Source organism: Hylaeus anthracinus, unplaced genomic scaffold (genome assembly GCF_026225885.1).
Source record: "Hylaeus anthracinus isolate JK02 unplaced genomic scaffold, UHH_iyHylAnth1.0_haploid 11985, whole genome shotgun sequence".
NCBI classification, from domain to species: Eukaryota; Metazoa; Arthropoda; class Insecta; order Hymenoptera; family Colletidae; genus Hylaeus; species Hylaeus anthracinus.
In genome coordinates, this window is record NW_026534333.1 from 12,154,726 (window position 1) to 12,177,238 (window position 22,513).

The 22,513-nt window shown below is 37.1% G+C and overlaps 1 protein-coding gene across 9 annotated transcripts in view; it reads right to left on the minus strand.

Moving 5' to 3' along the window:
• Positions 1–1,175: 1,175 nt before the first annotated feature.
• The window catches only part of LOC128886716 (CUGBP Elav-like family member 2), an 88,638-nt gene continuing 67,300 nt past the window's right edge, over positions 1,176–22,513 (minus strand). For 2 of the 9 annotated variants that reach the window (XM_054141856.1, XM_054141853.1), the window contains exons 6-10: positions 22,034–22,075; positions 19,963–19,992; positions 16,463–16,585; positions 14,909–15,139; positions 1,176–13,376 (exon numbers count right to left, since the gene is read on the minus strand). In XM_054141856.1, the coding sequence (XP_053997831.1) occupies positions 13,249–13,376; positions 14,909–15,139; positions 16,463–16,585; positions 19,963–19,992; positions 22,034–22,075 (554 nt within the window). In that variant the 3' untranslated portion in view covers positions 1,176–13,248. The remainder of the gene's footprint in view (positions 13,377–14,908; positions 15,140–16,462; positions 16,586–19,962; positions 19,993–22,033; positions 22,076–22,513) is intronic. The other 7 variants (XM_054141859.1, XM_054141858.1, XM_054141862.1 and 4 more) reach the window with 5 other exon arrangements.

The following is a 22,513-nucleotide window of genomic DNA, read 5'->3' on the forward strand; positions in this document are numbered from 1 at the left end:
CATCTACGTTCGTTCCAACGGGATTTTCATTTGCTCGTGGGTGGAATATTTACAAAGAATCCATCGCACCTTTTTACATATTCATTTTTGTTATTCGAACAGCTACTCGATATTTAATTTATCTGTACGAGTGAGCGCGAATAAGGCCAGGTGAACCGAATCCAAACGTAACAGCAGGTCGAAGAGAATCGCGCCATTTGTGAATGACTCCTGAGATCGAGTAATCATTGAAACGTGTCAGGGAACGATCGCCTTCGGGTTGATTCGTAACGCACAGTGGCGTGTTGCGTCTCGGAAAAGGTCATACGTTTAAGAGCACCAAGGAAAACGAACGCGTTGAACGTACGAATCTAAAATTAATAATAAAAAACAAAGAGAAAGAGAGAGAGAGAGAGAGAGAGAGAGAGAGAGAGAAAAAACAAAAAAGAAAACAAATTCTACGAGAGAAAAAAACAGCAAAATAAAGTATTATAATCTGTTAACATTGCAAGGACGACACATATATAACCGACGGACGCGATGCTCGCACGGGCTATGTATCTCTAGCATTTAAAACAAAAAAAAAATATATATATATATATTTATATATAAATATATATATATATTTTTTTTTTTTTATAGTATATATATATATATATACTATTGGTAATGATAAATTACAACTGTGTCGATAGCAATGGTAGTTACGACACAATTACGAACGAACAGGATCACGTCACTTGTTTCGTTTCGATAAATTAGCGCATGCAATTCAAACGTTTGCGATCGCTCCAAGTATCGTTCGTTTACATGAGCACATGTAAGTTTTATTTGCTCGACCGGAAGCTTGCGAAGCGTGCAGGTAAAAAAATGAAAATGTCACCGGCGTATAAAAGTGTCTTATCGCGGGAATTGTGATTCGAAATCTGGAGGTAGATGTAATCGATTTTTAAGTACATCGATACGAGGTGATTCGTGTCCGTTCGTCTGATTATTCGAGAGATTTGTGTGAAACGAAAATGAACAAAAAAAAAAAAAAAAACAGAAAAAAAAAACGATACAAAGTCTCCAATTTACCGCGACGAAAAATTAATAGCTTAACGTTACGATGTAATTGGTTGAATCGAATTGTGCCCGTATCAACGAAAATTACATGGTTAATCGTAATTACCATTCCTACAACGTGCGAATAATAATAATAATAATAATAATAATAATAATAATAATAATAATAATAATAGATACAAAAGTAATAATAATGATAATAATAAAATTTTACAATAACGATACCATCATGAATCATAGCGACAATAATAATTACGTCATAATATAATATTCGCAATCTATCAACAGCGATAGCAATAAATCGTAATAATTATAATAAGGGTAACGATAATCATCGGTAAAGTGGGAGATAGCAATAATAATAATAATAATAATAATAATAATAATAATAATAATAATGGTTGTGATAATAATAGTAAACATAGCAGCACTAAACAACGATGTAAACGCACGTGCCAGAAAGAATGTGGTGAGAAAGATGACACGAACATAAAAGGTGATACATTAATCGTAATGTTACTTCTGACTAGGCTCCATTTGTATTTACGCGTAAGACTTAAGAACGTGTAACGCGTGCTTGATTCTAGCGCGGGTTAATCGTTATCGGCTGAACGTGTATGTGTGTACGTGTATGCGTGTAAGTGTGAGTGAGATAATTAGTCGTTAACGGTGCATAAGTACATCGATTTAATTAAAGAAGATGTCTTTGGTAATTTGCACGGGAGCACGAAACAACCACGTCTAATGTATTTACAGTAGTGGCTCGCTAAAAACAATCACTCCTAGTTATGTCATCTTTACAGTGTAAATTACTGTATGCTTGTCACTGTATACGGTTAACGTACGCGAATGTTCGAGGCATCGAATAGTTTTACAGGTCGATACCGTCTACTGATAGCTTACGTTATCCTTTCACAACTTTTTTCTTCCAAGTCGCGATTCTTGAAGGGGGAGCCCCGTTCAGGATAGCGTAAATGAGGAATTTTCTCACGAATCGTTTAAAAATAACGTAATTAGCGAACGTTTGTGACACTTGCAGTGTATTTGTGAAACAAATAATTTTGTTCAATATAAAATTGTAAGCGGATAAGCCACGTATGTGGGCATATTTGTAGACAGATTCTAGAGCTTTGAATTTTTGGCCTCGAATAAAGAAGCTAAAGATTTTCTGGTCTATCGTATAATTATATCGACGATGCATCTATAAATCGCGAGAAAAGTACAAAATTGAAAAAAAACGTAGACGTTGAAAGAAGAAACAGTGCTTTTGCCAAACAATTTTCTCATTATTTGCGTGAAAAAATTGTTTAGCTTAACTTTTGTTATCAAAGATTTAGGTACATCGACGATGGAATTATATAATAAACAAGAAGAACGCGTACAATTTTGTATTGAACAAAATGATTTGTTATCACCATGTATCCAATAAAAGATCCCGCGAGTTTCACGAAGATTCGCTGAATACATTGTTTTTTAAAAAATTCGTAAAGAAAAAGAATGCCTGACTTTCAGCGTAGCGAACCGAGCCTCCACCTTAATAAATTTAATTAATATTCCCCTAAACAAAGAACGCGACTATCTGTACTTAAGATTACCGTTAATCTAAAATGAAATGTTTCATTCGAAGGCACTCGGTACAGAATCGTTGACGTAGAATTACGTAACACATAACAATCTCGACATTCACGATCCTCGGTGCTTTGTCTCTATCCGAAAAAAAAAGAGCAATGAAAATATTTCCAACCACGATAACTGTGAAAAAGATCTGCGAAGCTGTCCCCATAAAATTATCCAAACTTTCCCCTCGAACATTTTCGTTGATGCTTTCGATAAATAGACTTCGTTTCCAGCTGGCCACTCTGTACATTCGTAAAAGGTTGCCGTTCGCTGCCCCGTTCATTTGGTTTGACGCGTGCGTGTAAATTGTGTGTTATTGTCATCGAAAAGAATTTGTTTCATTCCAGCGATACGCTCGGGTACACGGATTTTGGCGGAATTTGATGAAACAGACTCTGTGCAAAGCAAACAACAGCTAGAAATCGAAATTTGAACGAATCTTTGATAACGAAGAGGGAAAGGAGAAAGGAGGGACGGCAAACGGGACGATTCGTAGAAATGGATTAAAAAGAGAGCCAGCCGTGGATTCTCCTGCACTGTTTCACTGATTCACCAGCCTGTTTTCATTTTGAACGTCGACAAGTCGCTTTGACAGTATCGTTAAGACAAATTTGTTCAGGAAACCCGGTCGTCTCTGCGATCGAACGTTGGACGCCATTTTTTAATTCCATTACCTAATAATTCGTGCTCCCTCCTCGCATTACTTTCCTTTATGCAGCTGTCGCTCCAGAACATGATATAAAAAGAAAAATAATTTCGTTACATTTCCCAGAGAAATTTGTCTTGCTAATACGACTAAGCACCAGCGATGTACTCAAAGCTGATATATTACGTGTACGCGTGAGTTTTGTAGATTAGATGAAGCTGGAAAACGATACATCAGCGTTTACGAATGAAGTACTTTCGATGTTTGTACGACCGATCACGCTGCATCTGGACAAATGAATAACCGATCGTAGTTCTCGATACAACATCATTTTTACTTCGAAAATGTACAGATTTAATCTGTTTAATAAAGTAATACAGCTTGAAAATCTACAAATCTCATGAATACAATACGTTGGGTCTGTCGATTCCTTTTCAAGCTCGAAACAGATTATTCTTTTAACATTTGTGCATTGTTCTCTCCTTATCATTTATTTTAAAATCTTTTTTTTTCCCAAAGGGAGAGCTAGCACCATCATCGAACAACGTTGCAGTGCGGATTTTATGCATTTATGTAGAGCACTACTATGAAAAACATACAAAAAAATATACATAATGCATGTAGAATATATTCTATTAATTAATAGAATAATATTAATATTTCGTTTTGCACAAATGCATATACAGTCAGTCCCACAAGTACTCGTACCCTTTATTACCATTAAAGAAATTTGTTGGAATTAAACGACAGGTTTTATGTTCCAAATACATTTTTCATTTTAATTACATATACGTGTAAAGTTTATTTATATAGATATTTATAATCAAACATCTACCTGGAGACATCGAACTCGTCACTTAATTTGGACAAATTTCTTTAATAGAGGGTCTTTATGGGATTGACTGTAATTCTTTATCGTGTGAAGCATGTATTTCTGGTATTGGCTTATATCGTAAACACATAAAATCTGCAGTTGATCATTAATTTCCGGAACAGAGAGTACCATTCTACAGACTGGTGACGACAGAGACGCGTGCGATAATGCAGACTGGATTAACGTTACTTTCAATCTATCAGCTATCCATTTCTGGACTCTCGGAATTCTTCGATTTCTTCTCACAGGAATCGTATACCTTTCTCGATCTAAGTTTATAACGAAATTAAGTACCTAAAAAATGACGACGATGAGTTAATCTTGCTTCAGTAACAATAATTGTAAGCGTCCGCAATTGTAAATTCGGAATCCTTAGCCGAGCGGTAAAAAAAAAAAAAAGAAAAGAAAAGAAAACGTTTCACAATACTGACAGACGATCCTGGCCGCTTCTGTTCTCTTTCTAAATAAAAATTTAGCGCTACCCGGACGAAAACAAAACGTTAGCAACGAATAACCCCCCCCCCCCCTCCCCGAGATACATCCACATGTAATTCGTAAAATTGTTGTATTTGTCGGATATCGTAACAAAAACTTGTTATTAACTCAAGATTAATTCGCATAATCGAACGTCCACGTGATCGCCATTCCGACGAGTAAATTGTCCCGTTCGATTTGTCCGATTCTTTTTCTTTTTTCTTCTTTCTTTTTCATCATGCCACTAAACGAAGCACTGGGTACCGTTTTCTTTTCGATGGATACTACCATTCGTCCGGGTTCGAGCCCAACAGAGATCGGAAAAATACGAATCAACGATAATAAGCATTATTCTCGATACCTGCGATGAAAGAAAAAAAAAAAATCAGAGAGAAAGAGAGAGAGAGAGAGAGAAAGAGAGAGAGAGAACGATCGCGTTACTGAGATGTCACCCGATGAAAAATAAAAAAGAAAACGCTTTAGTCTCGAAATTTTCCATCGTTAAGTTTCTTATGCCACGCTTATCATACACACTTTAAAAAGCGACCCTAGTCCAATCCTATGTACGGTACAACGTTATCACAAAGTCATTAAAAAATGCTACTTATGTATCGTTTCCCCCTATGCTTCTTTTGTTTTCCTTGTTCCAAGTTTCGTCTTTCTGTTTTTTTCTTCTTTTGGTTCTGTATTTTTTTTTTTTTTCGTTTTTTGGTAATCTTTACACCATTTAATTTACACGGTAAATCGAACTGACCATTCTTCGTCGCTTCGTTTGCGCGTCTCGCAATCTAGCGTACCTCCTCATTGTTCTATACTTTTTTCCTTCCCTAGTATGTATTCGGTTAGCCGGCGCGTCAGCGCGCGTATCTACATATGAACAGGCGGTTCCGCGACACGCTGGCAGCGATACCCCGAAAAACTCGAATCGATCGAGCCGATTCTCGGTCGCTAAATTAATATATGCGCGGATAGGGTTCCCGTATGATACAAGGTACACCGTACCGTTTCACGGACACGGCATACTTTTGTCCGTGTAACGCGTTGAACGTCGCGCCGCGTCCCTGCGCGCATCGACGATGAACTTTTTATTTAGGGTACGTCGTCGTACGTGTCCTTGCGTACGCTGGTTGAATATTTTTCGTCGAGGGACGTCGGTATTTCCGCAATCGAGAGCAACTTATAGACTGGGGTTGTTCATGCAAAGTAATATTTGTAGAAATACAGAAAAATCAACTTAAACGAAAGTATGGTTTACCTTCCAAACGACATAACATGTATATTGTTGTTGATATTTTACGGATGGATTTGTGAACGTTCTCATAGATTTAATTACTGCTTCAATTTGCTATAAATGCATAAACATCCGCAGGCTAAGTAATAAATGAAGTATATAATAATTCGGTAAGAAATTAATATAATCTATTAACAGGTTGGCTGCTAGACTAACACTCGTGAAGATTGAACGTTAGATAATCTATTTAATTAAATTTGTTAACCTTGCCGAATTCACGAATCCTATGAATTCACGAATCCTTATTTCGGTTAAAGCTTCACCTTCGCATTGAATTCTTTTTAGTATCGTCATCCATTTTTGGGTTGTGACGACCAACGTGTTAAGTCTAAATACGAGGGTTTTCTTTGTAGATATCACAGGTAACGTTTGCTTGGTATCTTTTTGAACCACCCTCCGAAGCATACCTACAGCTACTACCTGAATTTTTAAGTATTCTAGATTCTTGAACGAAAAATACATCAATTGCGTGCTGGTTTAAAACAACGAGTTGTATATTCAAGAACGGAATGTTATTATCGAATGACCACCGCGTTAACTGGATCAAAATCTCGCGGTGAATGTTGGGACTAGAATCGTCGGGTATAATTATGCTGCAAATCGCCGGTCCAATCTGAATTTAAAAGTGTAATAAGTACGGGATACGATAAAATTCGAGAAAAGAAATAAATTCGATTCGAGAAATAAAATCGTATCTTATTCAGATCGCGCGAAATTTGAATACAATTTCCGTAAAATTCTCTTTCCGCGATACCTCCGTTCAATGAATTTTATTTTCTACAGCCTCGAAGGTTCCAAACATTAAAAAATACAAGTACCGTTGTAGTTACACTTCGAAGCCATAATTTTTCAGACAACGACGTCGACGTCCAACCCTTTCTTTTAAATTTCGAGCGGAGACGAGCGCGACGCGACGCGGCCCGAACGAGAAGCTTCGGTACCGACGCGCGGAAAATCGGCGCGACGTTCAACGCGTTAACGGCTAATTAGTGATTGTACGTGAATATCTCTTACGCTAAAGGTCCACGAAGGATTCGTTACGATCTAAAATTGATTCGTCCCCTATTCCGTTCGTTTCGATCCCTCGGTCCCGACGTCGAACGACATATTGCGGTCACGGTCCCGACGCAAACTATCGGCTCGTCCCGGTATCAGGTTTAGATCGCATTACTGGCGCAGGCGCGGTCTGTACACACGCGCGCATATATACATATAAATATATATGGGTATGCATACGTTCGCATATGCTACGTAATATATACACACACATACAGATAAACAGAGAGTAAAGGTAGCGTCACAGTTCAGCCCCGAGGAACATAAAACATAGTGTGCTCGTACGTCGGGTTTCTGTCGTCGACTTCCGCTTAGCTACGTTTTTTTTACATCCGACTCCCGAACGACGGATCGGTCGTTTCCGTTGGCTTCCCGATACCGCGAGATCGAGATGTCTTTTATCCCACGGCGATTCCTCTCGTTCCGTTTTCGTGCACCTCGATTAAATTTTGTTTCGCACCGGCTTGGTCCGGTTAGGCTGGCCGACGTTCATCGAGGGGGTATTCTTCTCTCTATCGCTTTATTACATAGCGGGCGGTTTACTGGGGGGTATAGGGCGGCGTTAAGCGCGCCGCGATCGACAATCGGTTGCCATGTCTACTCCCGTTTAAATGGAAGAAGACCAAGCAGTGGCGACCATGGAAACGGCTCGCGAAATAAAACGTAGAGGTAGCTCGTAGGTGGATGGACGCGGTCCGTGGAATTTCTGCTGGATGGACGTACGGGGAAAGGAGGGATATTTATATGTATATATGTACATATACATATATAGGAGCAGAGGCGGGCAGCATCCACTTCTTGCAAAAAGGAGCGAGTGGGCGGGCAGTTGTGCACAGGCACCGACAGACACAGAATGACTGATCAAGAGGCTGACCAAGGAGTCGTGACTGATCGAGTGATCGACTGATCGACTGATCGACTGACCGATCGATCGAACGATTGACCGATTGGACTGACTGAGACTGACATGGCACGGCGACTCCGATCGAGAACACGGTCACAACGTCACAGGCCACCTGCTGGCACACAAACAAACACACGGACAGGTTAGTCACCACCACACACCAGATATGTAGGATTCCCCGGGCAAACGTGCGCGGTGACGGTTCCTTGGAACATTAATCGTTTTCACCGAACCTGCGAATTATTCGCGAGGCAGCTCAACGTTCATCGCCTCGCCTCGTCTCGAACCTTTGTTTCCTCCCCTTCGGCAATTTCGAAGCTAGTTTCTCTAAGTAAGTGTTACGGTTACATCCCTCCGAGCAAAACCGACAATGCATACTCAAACGGACAGAAAAAACGACGAGGAATGAATTTACGAATCGAAACGCGAACGATTCATTTTTAACAACGACACTCGCAGGATCTCGAACGTAACGTCACCGTGCAACGCGTGCGCAGGTAGATTGCCGATCCGTCGTTTTCTAACAGAAGCAACCGAGGATCCAGCTCTCGAATTTTTTCTTTCCTCTACAGGAAAATACAGCCTTCGTTCACGAAATATACGATCGATTCTTGATCCTCGTTGCTTCGTTTCCCGCCCATCGCGATTCATCGATGCCGCACCGCGTTCGAATAAAGTTTCACCGTTTCGCGCGTTCCGCGTGGAAAGAATCGATGAATCGTTTCCGGGCGTCGATCGTTACCGACGATCGGCGACATCCCAGTGAAAAAAAAAAAAAAGAAAAAGAAAAAAAAGAACACGGCAATGTTAGTACTAACAACTAATAAAGCGTCATAGCGTAATTAACCATCAAACTTCGAGATATTACTGTCACGATAGAACGTTCCAAGTTCTGTGCCCTGTACAACAAACGAGGTACTAACTCGCGTGATTGCGTAATAAAAGTAGTGGCGTAATCATAATAAATTAGCGAGGTAGATGTCGTTGTGGTTTTCCATTGCTACCGTTTGGTAGGACAATGCGCGATACCGAACGGTGATTATGTTACAAACGTATATAAATATATGTATATGTATATATGTATATTACAAACGTGTATAATCGTACGTGTGCACGAGTATATGTACGTATTAACAATAACAAGAGAAGAGTGAAGCGAATCTTGGAAAGTTTTGGTTAACGTAACGACTTACGTTGCGTGAAAAAAAAAAATAAACTCAAAGCGAAACTACTTTTACTCTCCTGAAGGAGAGCTACGGTAAAAAAAAAAAAAAAAGAAAAAAGAAAAAGAAAAAAATGTTAGTGAAACTTCACGTACGTAATTCCACTTTGTGCACAAAAGTTAGCACAGAAAGCTTGATTGGCAGCCGTTGCAACGAAATGAAGTTTGATTACACCACTGGCGCGAAAGGGGGGTCGGAAGGGGCGGTATAGGGCTAAGGGCAGGCTTGCGTCTTCTTGAATCGAAGGACGAGCGTTGGCAAGCGTGCGTATACCGGTGGTCCTTGTTTGAATGATTCTCGAAATCTGTATTAAACGCGCCCCCTGAATATCTCGTAAATATGAACAAAAGAATTTTTGCAATTTTTTAATCGGTCACTTTCTTTTCTTCATAACTTTCGTAAAAATTGACGAAATCATTCGAAACTTGGCAGAATTATTACTTGTAACGATAGGAACGAGCCTTAATAATTTCAAATTTTTATCTGAATTATTTCGTTGGTATATAAGACCAGGAAATACGAAGCTATTTATTCTACTTAAAATATACTTGTAATATTATTTTATGGAAGAAGAATTTTGATGTACTAAATTTTTGAATGTCTTGAAATAACAACCTTGAGTTTGTTTATGGAACTTTTGTAGAAAATTACGAATAGGTTCCTATTTAAAATAATATTACAAAAATATAAGCTTCATATTCATTGGGCTGATATACGAAGAAACATTTAAGATAAAAATTTGAAAATTTTTAGGCTTGTTCCTATTATCACAAGTAATAACACTGACAAATTTCGAATCGTTTGATCAATTTTTACCAGAGTTATAAGAGAATGTAATCGATTGAACAAATTCCCATGTATTTTCCATTAAAAACTTTCGAAGGTTTGGTGCAGGTGTTGATGTTAAAATTGAGAGTTCAAATTTTGCAGGAATTATTTTGTTACGTATTTGCAAGGAATTCAGGGGGTGATGACTTCAAAAATCATTAAAGTAAAGACCACTCTAGTGTACTGATCTCATTGTGATGCAGCGCGATCGAGTACAGACGTACACCGAGTAACTTTGATATTTCTAAACTTTACAATTTCTTACTTTAATGTCGCTTTTCAACTTTATCTATGATGAAAATTGAAGTAGGTGAGCTGTAAAGGGTGGGCCAAGTAAGTGTGACAGGTCGTAATTTAAATCAGAGCATTTAAAAAGAAATGTTGTCAGAGGGAAAAGATGAATGATTCGAAGAGTATTCTATTTGTAGGACCATATTTTTTTTCGTAAGTGTAATCGATAGTTGCATAATTTATTTTTAATGAAAATTCAAATCGTTTTATATGGATTGAAACTTTTCGTTGTTTTATGTGAAAAATTACAGTAAGATCGTAAAAAAAATGATTATATAACGAGATAATTTAAACAATTGTCTATAACGAACAAGATGCTGTGGATGCAACAAGATGATAACGGTTTCTTTGAACTTTGAGCATTTAAAAACATGAGTAATTATTAATGAATAATTATAATTCTAGTCACCTGTACCTTAATTACTTTATGCTTGGTCACAGAAAAAGTTATAAACGACGAAGTAAAAAATTGCGAGGTGTTCGAATGATAAAGTTACTCACTGCACGTATCACGCCGAAGCCCTCTATCGAAGGCTGTCATCGACTTTTTGCACTTGAAAGACGAAAAAAAAATGATCCACCTGGTATACTGTACATGAAAAAAATACATAGGATCGGTTGCCGCTTATATTTTTAAACGCAGTAATAAATTTCTACACTTTTATGGAAGTTTTCATATAGACTTTCATTGTCTTGAAATGTTTTCTCTTGGTTGCCATTATTCTTCCTTTGCATTAGCAAATATTACATTATATTACAAGTATCATAATATATTATAAATATTATAATATATTATATACACACTGCTATATTATATAGCTAGCAAAATGTTATTTAGACCAATGATAAAATTTGTAGAAATTTATTTATCATTCCACTTGGAAATATAAGGTGATGTCTTGTTTTCGTGACAATAGATATCCGATCATTGACGTTTCACCTACTGAATCACAAATCGAAAAGTTTCTGCATCTTCTTGAATAATTTGAAAAAGTTTGACACTTCACGTATACACTCCGTGTATTATTTATTACGTTCATCAACCCTTTGCACTCCAAAGTCTAACTGTGCATGCAGTTGAAGGAGTCCTACTATCAATAATGAAACAAATATAATATTCCCATTAAACTATGTTAATTTAGATGTACTAATGTAATAATTAAAACTTGGTTAATAAAAATCTAAAGTTCGAAATAAATCGAGTAAAAGATTTAAAAGTGTTGCAAATATGACAGTAATATTTCCACTGAACCATCTTAATTCATGAATATTTATGTTTGGTTAATAAAAATATAAAGTTTGATATAATCCAGCAAATTGCCAAGATTTTTTTCGTTCTGTCAACGACGTATAGTCTAATTTCGTAGAGTGCAAAAGGTTGAGAAGTGTTGGACGTATGGCAGCAATTGCTCGTAATAACTCTTACGTATTTTCTTCGTGTACAGAATCAGTGGCGACATTACTCGGAAACAGTTTCCCGCAAAGAAAATAAATACACGTTTTAAAATATCCTTAACGATCTACGTATGTTAATTGAACACATATATATATTGCAACGTTTTCACTAGTGCTTAGTCAAATGTAACGTTGGAAAGCATTAGAACAACTACTTTTTGTCGTAACTTCGTTGAAAAAGGGAACTGAAGTGCCTCGAGTCACCACTGCGTTCAGAAAGAGCAGAACGTTTATTTTAAAGTAAACGTGATCGCGGCTGAGATTCCGTTTCTCGAAGTGCAAACGAGATACGGCGAAAAGACAGGTAGCGGAGCCCCTTATTTCACGTGTACACGTGATTCATGTGAATCAGGCGAAGGGATTTCCATAATTGTAATTACGGATAAGCACAGCTCTAGGTACAAATACAGAAATTTCAACATCTTCGTAACTTCTTAAACGGTAATTAGGAATTTAATGGAAACTTATTAAATGTGTTTTCTCAAAAAAAAAAAAATGAATTTATTAGATGATTTCGGCGAAGGAGCATAGTCCAGCCGAATTAAATATAAAAACAGATCTTAAAACTTCTTGAAATTAATACGATTTTTTCAATTTGCAAAGATGCGACCAAATTTCAAAAATACCAGATGCCGAGCATTTTATTGTTACGTTAAACATACGCAGAAGTCGCGAAAATGTTGAAATTGATGCGTTCTAGTTTAAAATACATTTGTCATAAATATTCAAAAAAAGGTTGTAAAGATGTAAAAATTCGTACGGTACCTATTTGTATCCAGAACCGCGAGTATCTGAGATATCCTTCGCTCGATCGCGATCACGTGAATTCGCGTGACACCCGTGCTTCGCGATATTTACGCGAATTCGGTTGCATAAACTAATCTTCGCGTACTTAGATTCACGCAAAAAAATCGAAGGCTCTTAGATAGTCTTCTTTCTAGGTAAAAAAAAAAAATACCAGAATTTATGGACGGACTAACAAGTAGAAGAAAAAAAAGAAACGTCAGCTCGAAAAAAGAGATACGCGTGTATATCTCGCGAGACGAAAAAAAAAAGGAAGAGAAAAAAAAAAGAACGTTGAGAGGACGGTAACTTTTCATTCTTCGGAAAAAAGTCTGACGACGTAAGTCTTCATGATTATCACAGCCTCGTTTCGAAGGATAATGTGGTTTTTTTTTTTTTTTGGTTTGTTTGTTTTTCTTTTTGGTCAAATGAAACTTCTAACGCGAGTATCGGCGCCACTTCGAAGCGCGGAAGGGGTAAACGCGTCGCTCGCGAATATATATCCGTTTTTTCGACCTCCACCGAAAATACTGTTTGACTAGAGATGTCTCTTTTTAGGAACCAATGCCTTCGAAATGCCCTCGTCGAATGAAACGATCTATCAAACCAGACCCGCGGAACATCTCGACCAATGATCGATGCCGCGACTATTATCGAATGCGTGAACATGGCTTTTGATTAAGGACACCAGGGTCGTCGAATCCGAGCCGTGGTATCCGAGAAGTCCTTGGGTATCTACCTACGAACGGTGGTCGACGTCGGCTAATAGGGTTTCGATGCATCCTTGGATCGTTTCAGTTGGACCTTCAGCCGTTTCATGCCTATCTGGAAACCGTTCATCGCCTGGATCGCCGCTTGCGCGCTCGCTGCGTTGTCGTACGACACAAAGCCTGGAAATAATTGCCGATATCAGCCCTCGATAGACTTTATCGGTCGTGCGCACTCTGAACGGGCGTGTAGAGTTAAGGGAATAGGTACCAGGAAGCCCCGAAAAAAAGGTGCAAGCTTGTGAATATTTCGGGGGCAAACGGAATATTTTCTGGTAATAAATTTTACGGTGTTTGAAAGAATGTTTCTTGGTGCACTTGTAACTTTTGCATTTGAAAATATGTATCAAATTAAATAAAAGTATGGGTGGCAAAAGGAACACCCTTACAGTCCGAAGATTGCTCAATTAAGGAGGAGAGCACATTAGGAAGTCAAATGTTAACAAAAAAGGTGCAAGCTTGTGAATATTTTAGGGGGCAAACGGAATATTTTCTGGTAATAAATTTTACACTATTTGATAGAATATTTCTTGGTGCACTTGTTGCAACTTTTGTATTTGAAAATATGTATCAAATTAATGAAGAATGGGTGGAAAAAAGAACACCCTTAAAGTCTGAAGATTGCTCAATTAAGAGGGAGCACATCAGAAGGCCAAATATTAACAAAAAATACGCAAATATATGCGAATATATAAAATATATTTACTCAATGATATTTTATTCTAATTTTTGTATATGAACAATATTGTACATGTACTAATTTTGTATAATTTATTCTAATCTCTATATACACGATTATACAATAATAAATTACAAATTGTGAATATATGTAATACATGATATAACAAATTATGTGTATACATACATATACATATCTTATTATTTATTATCGTATAATCATATACATGTATACAGAATCTAGAATAATATCATTGAGTAAATACAAATACTCTTATAAGTAATACATATTTATACACTTCTTACATAAACGGAAAATTTTCTGGTAATAAATTTTACACTATTTGATAGAATATTTCTTGGTGCACTTGTAACTTTTGCATTTGAAAATATGTATCAAATTAACAAAGAATAGAGGGAGAAAGGAACACCGTTAAAGTCTGATAATTGCTCAATTAAGGGGGAGAGCACATTAGGAGGCCAAATATTAAGTGTTCTTCGTCACGTTTTGTTTTTATATTTAGTTATCTAGCTATTGAAAATTGTTTGAATATCATTATTTAGTTGAGGAATCGAATAACTGACTTGATAACTAAACAAAACGTCTTCGACTTGTAGAAGTTTTTCAATGAAAAATCGAAGGACCCTTATTAGTTATCAAAACAGTTGTTCAATCAAAATGTCTTTGACTTGTAGAAGTTTCTCCATGAAAAATCGAAGATCTCTTATTACTTTTCGGTCCTCTTGATAAATAAAATCTTTCGCTTTTGTTATCGCTTTAAACAAAATTCTTGAAGAATTCTTGAAGAATTCTGAAAATTCGAGTGAATAAAATGGCGTAACCCCTTAAGGGGAGTATGCATGTGTCAACCTGCTCTACAGTGCATAGGTGCCATACGTGGCCCAGTCCATACGTGGCCTCCTAACGTGGTTTCCCAGCCTTAAAGATGCATGGTACGTATGCATGAGGGTCTTACCGAAGCATTTGCTCAGTTGCGTTTGTTTATCGATGAAGACCTTGGCAGAGATGACGTTCCCGAATGGCACAAACGTTGAAACGAGATCGGTATCGCTGAACTCCTGCGGTAGATGGTAGATAAACAGGTTGCAACCCTCGGGACCTTCTATCTGCTTATCGGTGGTGGCGAATTTCGCCTTTTGGGCCGCTGCTGCGGCCGCAGCTGCCGCTGCCGTAAACGCCGGGAACCCTGGAATAGCGACACGCGTCACTGCGAATTCTTTATTTCTTCCTCGAGGATAGCTACACCGTTCCTTCTTCGTCGCATTCTACGAGTATTCGCGTTCGAGAGCTCGATCGTGATTACCGAGAATTCGTCTATCGTGCATCCGGTTCGAATGCGCGGAGGTCATTGTTTCTTGGACTGTTGAAGGCATGAGGTAAGGCGACAGTGAAAATTAATTAATAGTGCTCCTAACCCTTTACGGACGCCTTTCTCGCAAATGAATAAATTTTATTTCGATAAAGTTGCGCTGAAAATAGTCCTGTGAATAACATTGAACCGTTGGAACTCCGGAAACGTAGCTAGTAACTTGATTTACGGGACATTTAGTCCTTTAAAGGGTGAAGGGTTGCCTCGTCGAAAAAGGGCACTTCTTCACTAATTTTTTTTCTACTATTGGTTTATATATTTAATAATCAGTGTTCCCCTAGTCGATCTTCTAAGTTTTCAATGTTTATCTCTGAAACCAAACGTCCTATGAATAAACTGTAAATATAAAAAAAGCTTCGTTTTTTCATTCTCTATGAAGTGATATTTTTTAAAATTCGGTTGTTCGACTGTTGTTTCTTTTTCCTTTAAGACAACAGCAACAGGATCAGACCATTACGAGATCTCGGGGAAAAAGGTCGTTCAAGTTTCTAATTTTTATCTCTGGAACTAAACGTCCTATGAATAAACTGTAAATATAAACAAAGTTTCGTTTTGTTACCCTTTATAAGCTGATATTTTTTTTTTTTTTTTTTAAATTCACACCTCTACGCCTTTCGGAATTTCCAGCAAAAGTCGACCCGAAGTTAAAGGATTAATACAAATCCTTAACTGTTCGTTTAGTGTTATTTCACGGTACCCGTTCGTCCGTAAAGGGTCGCTACACAACGAAACGTTTGGAAATGTACAAAGAATCAAATAATATTTGGAAACATACAAAGGATCAAATAATATTCGATAACGTACTAAGAATCAAATAATATCTGCGATTGCACAAAGAATCAAATAATATTTGCACAGCTAAGTCTCTGCGGAAAAATAATTTTCGATACGAAAATACGTGTTACTGTCGATGCATAGAACTAAATTCAGGCATTCCATTTGTGTTACTCACTATGTAATTCTTTCTTTTCCATGGTCACCGTCGTCTTTCCAATGAGAGCTTTAAGGCGCACACGTTACTCGTTAGAACAAACACTTTTTTACGAACGATGTGCAAAGTATGAAGCAATAGTCGTCGTCATTTAACAATTGCGATTTAGTCAGCACGCAGAAATAAGCTTTGCAAGATAGGTCGGTTACCTGCGTATTGTTGCAAACTGGAATAGGCGTTGCTCAAGGAATCCTGCAACCCGTTCAGAGGTGTCCCCGTTAGGGAATTGAGCGCGAGAGACGTCACAGGACTGAGACTGCCTCCGGTGGACCCTTCAAAATCGAAATCAATGGGATAATTAATTAGTTCGTCGATCGGCTCGTGATTTCTACAGAGTTGCGACCACGACTGAAAAAATGTCGCGTGACTTTTCTATAATAATTCCCCGCATGGCATGCGTCATGCTACGACGCCGATAAAATCAAAGCGAGAGGATACAGTTACCGTTTACTGTATTTGTTAATAATGTGAGTAACGCGCGTGTTTACATAGCGGCTGAAAGCGGTTTGCGTATTTTACAGAACAATTTATCGATACAGAGTCGACGTTCTTCGTGTACGGGTAACTCTCGGCACCTTTTGTAAACCTCGAACAACAGATTGTTCGGGGCGTTGCGTGTTACAGAATACAGAAAGCATTCGAGAGTGTGTTGCATCGAGGCATAGTTACGCCAAGTGCACAGAAGTGTACGGTAATTGCCATTTTCGCTTATCCTTGAAATTGACTCTTGAAGAAGCCGTTCGCTTTACTTGCATTATTTCCAAAATTGTGTCATTTTTATGGAAATCGAAATTTTTAAAGATGACTCACGATACAGTATGTTCTTTTTTCTTGTAGTAAGTACCAGATTAGAAACAATATTGCAAGTATTATATTTATACCGTGTATGTTTATGCATTTATGCGTTCTGTAACTGTACTTCGCCAGCAATTAATAATTATTAACAACAACGAGGCTGATATATAATATGTACGATTAATAACAAACTTGTTTGAATATTTTTTTCTAGAAGAGAAATAAGGTCCCTGATAACCGAATACACATTGTTAACCTTTAGTGGTCCAAGATTTTTCACGTCTTCATAAAAGAATTACGTTGTTGATAAGATTAATCGTAACATGCCTTTAATTATTTTAAACAGTGAACATTCATTCGATGCGTTCATTTTCTTGTCTCGAATCACCTAAATTGAATCATAATTAGCAGAAAGAAGTCGATAATTCACGTGTAATAAATAATTTATTTGAAAGGCAAGATACTAAGTAAAATTTAGGGTCATGTTTCATTCAGCTTTATCATTTATAACGTGAACGCATTACAAATCGAATGTATAAATACGAACTATTTGTAATTAGCGAGTGTACGATACTTCATAAAGAAATTGTCGAGTTTCGCAACAGTAAACAGTTTGTCTTATAGTCTTTTCGCTCGACCAAACGGGATAATTTTTCTTAGAACTTTCATTGAAGGAATTGCCTCATGACACGAAGTTTCCTGTTCAAACTCTTTGTTCCTTGTTAGAAGATGATGCGCGAAAATAGCTATTTAGCTTTCGAAAACTTTCCACTGGATGCACGGCTAATTTTTGTTATACATTTATGGGGTCGTTTAAGTGGGAAATATATACTTGTACTTCAATTATGTTAACATAATGTGTACGATCTAGACTATTTTAGCAATTTTCTTTTTAAGAAATTTGAGAACGAATAAACAAAGATTGTCATGCAGAATGTTTTCGTTAAATTTATATTCGTTATAAGAAAATATAGATTTATATGTAACATACATATATGTTTATACATTAGATTTATAGAGGATATAGATTTTATTTATACGTGATATATTATGAATATATACTTTTTCATAAAGGGAAGAAGGTGCAAAATTCTAAACCAATGAGTAGTTTGTAAACAATTTTACATCAAGTTTACTTGAAAAGTTCTCGAGTAAAGTAGAAATATTTATACTCTCGACCCTTTATCGAAGTTTACGTATCTTTGATGAGTAAATACTTGGATCACTGAGCTTTAGTTGAATAGCTTTCGAGTAAAAATAATAGAAATATGTATGCATCTTCATGATGCTTTATCGCAATTCACGTGTCTCGAGTAAATACTTGGACCGCTAAGGGATAAATTAATTGTCGCATAATATTATTTACTCAACGTAGCGTACAGCGACGGAATTATTACTCCGTTTTCAATCAAAGCGTAATACGGACCTCACCGAAACGAACGTTTTCAATTACTCTCACGGAAAGAAGGATTTCCATTGTCCGACATTTCGTGTCGTCGTACGTACCATCGATATTACGAAATAACTAGCGATGCGCATGAGACGAGATAAATCTCGATCTCGTCTCGATCTCGTCTCGATTTCGGGATGTGATTCGACATCGAGATTACTTGTAACATTCGAGATCGACATCGAGATTCAGCATATCGAGATTTGGGCGAGATCAAGATTATTTTAAATTCTCGTCGAGATCTCGACAAAATCCTTTATTATATTGCCGATCGCCAACACATACGACACCGTGACTGCTGAGCCTAAGAACTAGAAAACTTGTGTATCGTTCCTAATAAAACAACAGATATTGGTATATTTTGAACGGTATTGCCAATCTTGTCAAAATCTCATCAAGATCTCGTCGAGATCAGGATCACGTATTCTAAATTGTCGAAAATTCTTTACTCCTCAATAGTTCCATCGCATTTTGAATACGCATCTCAGATCTGGAATCCATTACAAAGTGGCCTTACGAAAATGATTGAGAGTGTTCAGCATAAATTCTTAAGGCACGTTTCTTATAAGATAGGTACACCTACGAATATAGGAAACCACGACTATGACACTATACTTTGTACTATGCAAATGCTCACGCTTAAGCAGCGCCGAACCGTAGCCGACCTGATGCTAGTTTTTAAAATTGTCAATAGTAAAATTGAACGTTCCAGGATACTGGAACTATTGAAATTTAATATTCCAAGTAGGCAACTTCGAAGCAGCGATATTTTTTAAACTGGTCCATATCGTACCTCAATTGCGAAACAAAATTGTGTTACAAGAACATGTGCGATGGCTAACAGCCTTAATATGTCTGTTGATCTTTTTCACGACTCACCTTTAGCATTCAAAAGGTCAGTCGTTGCAATTTTGCAGATGCGCAATCTAGTTCGAACACGTTACATTATAAGATACCGTGATCGTCTCCATTTTTGTTTCGTTCTTCTTGTTGTCATTGTTATTACATTGTACTTTATATCAAGGGCAGATTGCCCGTGAATAAAGTATTATTATTATTATTAACAAAATTCGAGATCGATATGCATGCTTCGAGATTCTTCGAGATCAAGATCGAGATCGTAGAAATCTCGTCTCGTGCGCATCGCTAGAAATAACACACACGAATTAAAGCTTGATTAAAACATAGTGGACGAGTATTGGGTGAGCTTCGTTCTATCGATTAAACGGCCAACAGTAATTACAAGTCGAATTAGTGATGAATATGTACATGTACGTGGGTGCATACGGATAGGGAGTAACCAGAACGGAAGCATAATGACGAAAAGAAATAAGGAAGATAGAAAGAGAGAGAGAGAGAGAGAGAAAGAGAGAAGAAACGAAAGCTTCAATGATTTCTTCTCACCTGTGTTTCCGGTCTTTCCAAGAAGGACAGCTACGCACGAAAAAGAATGTACACATCAAAACGCTGACGTGCGCTCAGCATGAAACGAAAAAAGAAGAAACGTATACGATCTCCCGAATGGCATGGTAAATCGACGATTTCTGCCTTGGCTTTTTCGAAAGTTGCATCGGACGATGCTCGAAAGCTACGTGACGTTAGTGTATTTCTTTGTTGTATTCATATTTTCTATAATTAGTCGGTGTTCCGACTGTTTTGAATTACAGTAGCGCGCATTCTGAAGGGGCATACATAAAGGCTCCGAAGAAATAAAGGATCCTTTAACCTTTTGGGTGCCACGGACCGATTTAACGCATTGACTTCTAGATTAAAATTCATGAATATTTCTACGAGGCTAAAATTTTGTTTCGGCACAATTGAAAATTAGCCGAATGCACGAATCGTATTCAGATTTAATCTTATTAACGCCTCACCTCTGGAATTAATTTTTTTTACTTTCTTAATGAAGAGTCCTGTCACCCATGTTTGGATGACATAGTTACTAAAGCGTTGAATAAATTATGCTTCAAAAAACGAGGCATGAAAGGGCGCCCTCTATTTGGCATAAAGACACCAATATATCTTCATACACAAATTTTTTTCTGTAATTTCAATTACTTATACAAACTTACTTACGCATAAATTTCAAATAATTTCATCGAACAGTTTGTTCATAATAAATTCACGAATAAAGCCTAATTTTCACCAGTTTATTTGTAATAAAATCTGAAAGTTAACGTTCATTACAACGTGCATCAGCCTAAAGGGTTTCAATTTCATTGAATTGTTCATTCTGCCACCTTTCGATCGAAGTAATCGTCCGATGCGTCGCGTCTGTTACCCAGGACTCCACGAGGACTTCAACGATATTGAAATAAAAATGCACAGAGTGACGTAGACAGACAAATGATGAAGGAGAAAGAGCGATAGAGATGTCGAATACGGATTTGCGTGTGCGCGTACTACTCGTTGCGGTGGACATTTCGTATTATTTTGAAGGATATCGTTCTGCAAAAGTGAATAATAAATTTTTACTGAATCATATCGATTTATTGGATATTTTAAATATTTCTATGCAGAAGGTCTATAAATATCTATCATCTGGTAGAATGATATATTTACTCAATGATATTTTATTCTAATTTTTGTATATGATGATGTGATACAAATAATACAATAATGTTTATATAACATAATACAATATATGTAAGTATATATCTTATTTATAAGGATAATATATTTGTTCTGTGATATTTTATTCTAATCTCTATATACACGATTGTACAATAATAAATTACAAATTACGAATATATGTGATACATGATATAACAAATTATGTATACACATACATATACACATCTTATTATTTATTATCCATATAATCATATACATCTATACAGAAATTAGAAGAATATCATCGAACAAATACATTACTCTTGTAAGTAATACATACATATACACTTCTTACATAAAAATAATTATACATACAATAAATTTATATATTTTCAGTAAAAATTCATTACTTTAAAGACACAAATTTATAGTATGAACGAGTTTATTAGTAAATAAGAATTAAATAAACCAAAATATTATCGAGTGAATTCACTTCTGTTCATTAACTATACATATAATTCGATTTGGTCAAGCTGTTCAGGAAACAGTTACCAGCACAAGAGGAGGAATCGTGAAAGAAATGTCGAGTTCGATGCACCCACAGTTATGTGCATCGCAACCATAAAAGGTAGACTACACATATATCTAGATGGTTGCTCGCGTTACGCAAATATCCAACAAATTCAAAACTCAGAGTTGTCCCCATGTACGTATAAGCCAGTAGTACACGCAGACACGCGACGAGTACAGAGACGCGAAAGGGTGTCCCAGTACTCGGTCGCGTTCACCGCACCACGTATTCCTGTTTTCTTTGGGCAAATAAAAGACGTATCGAGCCGTGAATGAGATTAGAAACCGGCCGAACGATCGAGATTAATTTAGTAATTGTTATTAATACTATACCAGGCAATGCGACACGTACATAGCGACATACCTGCTGTCGAATTCGCCAGTCCGCTTAACGCTGAAACACAGAACACGTTCGCGATATTAACAAGCGGAGTTAGTGACGTGTTTACATATTCAGCGCGTAAACTTCGCCGAAATTTGCTTAGACGTTACTCTACACGAAATAAGGTATTCGTCGCGCAATATTGGACATCGCTCGAAGAAGATTACAGCGACGAGTGTCGCCTTCACAGTCTCCGAACTCGAAACCCCGGTGATCAGATTAAACAGAAATATTACAGACGGAACACATCGTGTTAATCTTACTTGGGATTAAACGTTTGCGCTCGTGCCACGCGTTTCTTAATGGTTTTACCCTAACAGGACTTCTGGAGATTCGATTCGTATCAAGCCCCAGATTCCTTGCAATTTATTTACATGATTCTCTTTACCTTGCTTATCTATTACCAGATAAATTGCTGAGGTTTGCCGAAGCTCCATTATCGTGTTAAGA